The sequence below is a fragment of the Artemia franciscana genome, chromosome 3 (genome assembly GCF_032884065.1).
Source record: "Artemia franciscana chromosome 3, ASM3288406v1, whole genome shotgun sequence".
Taxonomy (NCBI): domain Eukaryota; kingdom Metazoa; phylum Arthropoda; class Branchiopoda; order Anostraca; family Artemiidae; genus Artemia; species Artemia franciscana.
The window spans coordinates 45,596,185-45,602,543 of NC_088865.1; the positions used below are offsets into that span (position 1 = coordinate 45,596,185).

Consider the following 6,359-nt stretch of genomic DNA (forward strand, 5'->3'; position numbering starts at 1 on the left):
AAATGGCTTTCTTAAAATCTCGACCCGTTATGTTTTGGGGAATGATAGGCTTAAGGAGGGGGCTGATCACCCTCCATTCATTTTTGGCTCTAAAACTTCCAACTTCTAATCAAAAGTGTTCCATCTGATCCAAAGTTTATTCGGCTACCCCTTCCATAAAGAACCTTATATACCCCGGTGTATAGCTTACAGCCCATGCCCATGGGCTCTTGTGGATCGTGTCCACCCTAAAGATATTTTTATGGGATTTTCAGACTATTGGTAACAAAATAGCTATCTCGTAGTTTCAATTGAATGTGTTTCGGGAAAAGAGGATGTCAGGGACGGGGGGCTAGTTTCTCTCAACCAGGTTTGACTCTTAAAAGAGAACTAGAACTATACATTTCAAATCAAATATTATCTGATCTTTGGACTATTTTTGAACAAACAGCTGTCTAAAAATTTCTATTGGATTATTTGTGGAAAATGAAAAAAAAACGTCGAGGGGGGAGTGATGGCTGCTTCCGATCACTTTGACTCTTGAAAAGTGCACTAGAATACCTGATTTCTAATCCAATGAGTCCCCTCTAAAGTTTATACAACCACCCTTTCCATAAGAACCTTATATGCCCCCAGGGCATAACTCACAACTCTTGTGCTGAAGGCTCTGAGGGAGAGGGTGTCATCTTCAATGACATAATTTCCAGACATTTCCACTGCCGTTAACAAAATGGTCATCTCAAAATTTCAATTATATGTGTTTTGGGGATTTATATGCGGGGGGTGGGAGAGGCTTGTTGCCATCTAGTCACTTTTGACTATTAAGGAGGAGACTAGCCTTTTCAATTTCCGACCGAATAAGATTTTTTTGAAGTTTCTACGATAACAAATGGAAATCCGAAAATTTTCTATCAGATGTATTTCGAGAAAATAAAATAAAAAGGGCACTAGGACTTCTGATTACCAGCCCATTGAGTCCCCTTCTTAGTATATACGACTATCCTTTCTATAAAAACGGTGTATGTCCGAGGGCATAAATCACAGCCCTTTCCCTGAGGGAAAGATCAGTTGTTTCCGAACCTTTTAACTATGCTGAACAGAATGGATATCTCAAAATTTTGATTAAATGTGTTTGGGGAAATGGTGGGCACGGGACAAAGTTTAGCTGCCCTCCAATGACTTTGGACTATTAAAAGGCCACTAGCCCTTTCAATGTTCATTCGATTGGACCCTTTTCGAAGTTTTCATGACAACTCCTTCGATGCGAAGTGGTCTGGTCTAAAAAAAGATACATTGTGCCCACATCGCTCTTTACTTAGGCAGCACTGTTGCACTGCCTAAGATACCAATGATGTTATTGTATCTTTTGACGCTACCCAATCAACGCCAATTCTGTAAGACTGTATGGCTCCGACTAATAAAAGTTTATAAGGAGTTGGAATAAAACTGTCTTGACGGGTTACACGGTAGCCACATTACTAAGAGCCATGGTTGATTCCCCTGTAATAATTATGCCTCTCGGAGCCCTATTTAATGAATTTTCCTGCTCATTTGGGGGATATGGGCCAAATTTCTTGAAATAGTATTGCCATACAGAACAAAATTAGTCGAAGAGATTGCACTCTTACGGCTCGATTCGCTTTTCAGATTTGAAAAATTAATTTTAAATTTTCTTTAACTACTCTTTAATCTTGAAATCTACAGAACTTTTTTTATATACTATCCTGCTAAGGGGGATCTAACGAATTCTAAAGAAAGCCGAAACTCTTTTAATAGCTGTTGCAAAACCTCCACAAAAACCAGCAAAAGTAAATTTTAAGGAAATTGAAGTCAGGAAATACTTAGAACTCCGAGTTTCTTTAGTGCATGGAAGGACTAATAATAAGTTCTCCAAAATATTTTCTTGCTGTTTATGAACTAGAACGTAAATATTTACTGCCAAAACTGTATCCCATTAGATGTTGAAGTACCAAAGACAGTGAAAGTGGAATCTAATCGTTTAAATTTGTTAAATAGAAAATTGCAAACGATGTGTATCTTTAAGATTGGGAAAAAATGAGAATTCAATTTTTATTGAAAAGCCCTCCATTAGCAGTTATGTAGTTTTAGTAGTAGCGGTTGCTACATTTAAAGAAAAGAAACGTACGTATAAATCAGCAGAAAATCAGCAGAAAAAATACCGAACACCTTGAGTAGGTAAGACGTTGTCAAATATAACTAATCAGTTTTGCCTGTTTATTTTCATGGTTCACAGTGGTGACAGCGACGAAAATGTTGATGGTATCTCGAGTTTTGTCAAGCAAAACTTGCTATTTTCATATTTAAATAAAACTATGTTGGGCTCAGGGGGGGGGGGAGAAATCTTTTATTTATATTTCCCTAGGTTCTTTAAACATTGATATTTATATAAAAATAGGTGTGTATCAGTGTACTTGTACTTTTTGCACTGAAAAATTTATCAAAGTAATCGGTCTACAAATGTAATTTGGTTGCAGAATATTTTTGTAATCATGCGAATTAGCATAGCCTGTTTAAATTAAAAAAAGACTAATAAAAGGAAAACGAAAAACAAAAACAAAGAATTGCAATCGTAATTTCATTAAAGCAAGAGCGCCAAGGGTTGAAGGCCTGAGTTGCTGACCATGAAAAACCAAAGAATTGGAAGGTGGCTCGGCAAGGCTGTGTTTGTAAGAGCCAAAATCCCAAGCTCGTTGCCCAGAGCTGAAAACCCAGGTAGGCAATGAGAGGCCAAAAAGATGGGGAAGCTGGTTTCCTTTAGTTATCTATAAGGTTTCTCTCTGTTTGAATTAGTTCTAAAAATATCAGCTTTTAAGTAAAAAACACAAAATATCAGTACCGAGATTATTGCACCACTGATTTCTAGCTTTTAAATGATTATAAAGATCCCTAACAAGTCCGCATCAACTGACCTAGATTCGGACAAGAATCTGTAACAAAGGGCAGATGATCTGTTCGTATCGATGAAGATAAAGGTTCTCGTAAAATCCTTATTTTGGCAACTGAGCATTAAAAAATAATAAATTCACTGCCTTTTGCATAACAGAGAGCTGGCAAATAACAACAAACACAACGTTTAAACCTTGTAGAATCTTCCATAGTAGAAAGCAATCAATTATAAATAATAATGAATTTAATGCCTTTTAAAATTAATATTAAAGACTTACTTAGACAGTGAGAAAACAGGAACTGCGTCTAATTTGCGCCTAAGCAATACACGTTTCAACTTTCCTGATTAATGTCGTAAGTTGATCCTGACTTTCTCTTTTTAGTATGGTGCGTTTGCATAAGAAAGCCACCAAAGTTTTGGATTGCGTTCAATTCTACACTACTCATGAATGGCGCACAAGAAGTGATAATACCTGTGCCCTAATCCAGAGAATGAACGCTATTGACAGAGCCATCTTCAATTTCGATTCACGAACCATTGATTGGGACGAATATCTTTGTACCTATTATTTGGGGATCCGAAAATTTGTTCTTAAGGATGAATTGCACACCTTACCTGCTGCCAGAACCCGTATGAGACGGTAATATTTGAATTCTACGCTATATTTTTGCAATAACCAAATTTGTTCTCCCTGTAACGAATTGAAAATTTACGGGTAGGGGATAGAAACGCCAAAAAAATGAATTTTCAGGGGAATTTTTTTTTTTTTTAGTTAAGATTTTTGGATGCTCTTGACCTTTAATCCTGCTCCCCTGCCCTTCTTATAAACAAATAAATAAAAGCTTCTTGGTCATGCACTAATAAATTATATTTTAGGTATACAAAGACGTATCCTGTTTCTTAAAAGATATCCTTTCTTGACAGAAAAATTTGACCACAGAGAAACAGAAACCTTACTTATATAGATTTGACCAAATTCGTTATTTATGACACTATAAATTTTCAAGAAATGAATTAAAAACGAATAAAACATTGACTGAAATCTGTTACTCATTACACTAATACACTAAATTGATGTTTTCTAAACATATTTAAATCGGAAAAAGGATTCTTGAAAATTTTCTGCAATATTCAGTTTTGTAAAAAAGGCTCAAAATGTACTTGATAAAAATAAACACAAATGATACTCTAACCTTTTGGAGGCTAGAGGGAACTAATAATTGGAGGGTAGGGAACAGTAGAGGAAACTGTTAGAGGGGATGAAGGGTTAAGGGGAACAGTTGTCATGATAATGTCCGCTCAACTAAAGTTTGGTTTCATTGTTTGTTGTAATTTTTGTTTGATTTTGGTATCATTTCGTTATTCTTTGTTATATCATCTCGTTTTAGTTATTTTATTTAAACTAATTTTTCTCTGTCAAGGCTTCAATTTTTTCTTTACTTTTCATGGAATAAAAATTTAATCAAGTCAAATTCAGCTAGCGTGCAAGATTCCCAATTCATATTGATTTGCCATATCTAGGTAACAAATTGAGGTATTTTTCGCAGCATTTTTTTTTATGTGCCAAATGTGGCTTTTGTATGACCAAAAAATAAATTATACATTGATTTATAATCATAGAGTATTTGATCAGTCCTACTTGTGCTAATTGCTAGAATAATTCTTTTCTTCACCACCACCTATGTCGTGCAGAATTTTGTGATAGAAATAAGCCAAATGAGTAAGCCAATTTAAAAACACCTTTTTTGTCTTCTGTTGAAAAAAAAAACAGTTTTATTGCATTTTCATTTATTGGTTTGCTGTTCATTAATTTGTTCCCTTGTGTCCATAAAGTGGCAAGGCTCTTTCAAAAAGTGTCATAAAACAAAGCAAGTTTGTCAGTAATATAGCTGGTTCTAAGCAGACTCAAGCTCTGCTTAGAATGTTTCTATGTTGTGCTATGGGAAATTTCAACATAGCAGGAACATAAGGAATTTCTGGATGAGTAATAAATAAATTTTAAAAACTATTTGATAAACTTTTTCCAGAAAGTCATTTATGCTTAATCAAAACTTGGATTTATCATCTGAATTCTATGTTTTTTGTTTTGAATAGTTTGCTGTTGGTGATGCTGATGGTCTTAAACGATGGTAATGATGGTTTTATGTATTTTTAATTCAATTTAGTGTGATAAGACTTATTTAAGTATGGAAGAATACGCTTAGCATAACGTACCTTTACCTCCTTGCAAAGAAAATCACGTACATATTGAAGAAGCCGATTCAATTGTCAACAGGACAATGCTTGAACTAAAATATCATTGTTACCTATGCGTTTTAATTGAGAATAGATGCCGGTGATATCTTTTCGAAACTAAATCTGAATCATTAAAAATTATTTGGTTTTTAGGTTGTTGGTAGCCCAATTTAGCTTCAGACTAGCTTTGGCAGTTCTCATTGCACGGACTCTGCTAAGAAAATCAGAGACAGCTCGCACAATGTGGCATATGTTTGGATCAACGGTGGCAGGATATTTTGTTTCATTAACAAGTCAACTTTTTTGAATATATTGTCTGAAATGAGTGTACTAAATTTACTATTTAGTGTGAAATTAATTATTTGTTTGTTATGTTTTAATGATTGCCTTATAGGTCGCATACTTCATTTTTTTTACATTAATTTTACTTCATTTGTAGAGATTTGTTTACAAAATTTGTTTCAGATATCTTTACATATATATGAAAGTGTTTGAATATTATAGTTTGTATCTACTGTAAATCAATTATATTTTTATATTATTACTTTACTCTCATTTACGTCGCATTTTTGCGATTGGTCTTTTTCTTTTTCAGATTTTAATGTTCTTTCTTTTTTAATATCTTTTCTGCCTAAGATGCTCTGAATTTGGATCTAGGTAATTAAAAATTGTCTCTGCGCAAATGGCTAAGACAAATTACATTCTCAATTGTAGATGGAATAAAACTCTGGGTAACTAATACCAATACCAATACTGGTAACAATATTTTGGTAATTTATATTGGTAACGTAATTGGTAAGAATACCAATTACGTATCAATGGCTTAATCTGATAAATTGTGCTATTTTCAACATTCAAGCTTAAATTCTATGAATGATCAATCATAGCGATTCACTATGTTTAATCATAGTGGTTCTAATATCTTCTAAAAAACTCGCCAAATTTGAGGTTGGAAGAAAATATTATTCCACAGTGGTTTCAAAAACCTCCATAAAATTCTGTAAATAATTGTTTTTGAGGCACTCAAAGGGTACCCTAACGCTCTTAAGAAACACTTCAGTCTTCTTTCTTAAATTTGCCACAACCATATTAAAAAGCTAACTTCCAAGAGCTGCCACTCACAGGATACCACTTCTTCTCAAAATGCACAATCTCTTTGAACTAGAAGCTCATTCGGGGGAATAATCAAAGACGAGGAATCTGTATCTCAAAAAGTATTATGGCTTGACATTATCGA

General features: G+C 34.1%; 1 protein-coding gene across 2 annotated transcripts in view; it reads left to right on the plus strand.

Moving 5' to 3' along the window:
* Positions 1-5,666, plus strand: part of LOC136025321 (putative fatty acyl-CoA reductase CG5065) — a 65,869-nt gene extending 60,203 nt beyond the window's left edge. For both annotated transcript variants that reach the window (XM_065701229.1, XM_065701230.1), the window contains exons 7-8: positions 3,270-3,527; positions 5,276-5,666. In XM_065701229.1, the coding sequence (XP_065557301.1) occupies positions 3,270-3,527; positions 5,276-5,429 (412 nt within the window). In that variant the 3' untranslated portion in view covers positions 5,430-5,666. The remainder of the gene's footprint in view (positions 1-3,269; positions 3,528-5,275) is intronic.
* The last annotated feature ends 693 nt before the right edge of the window (positions 5,667-6,359 follow it).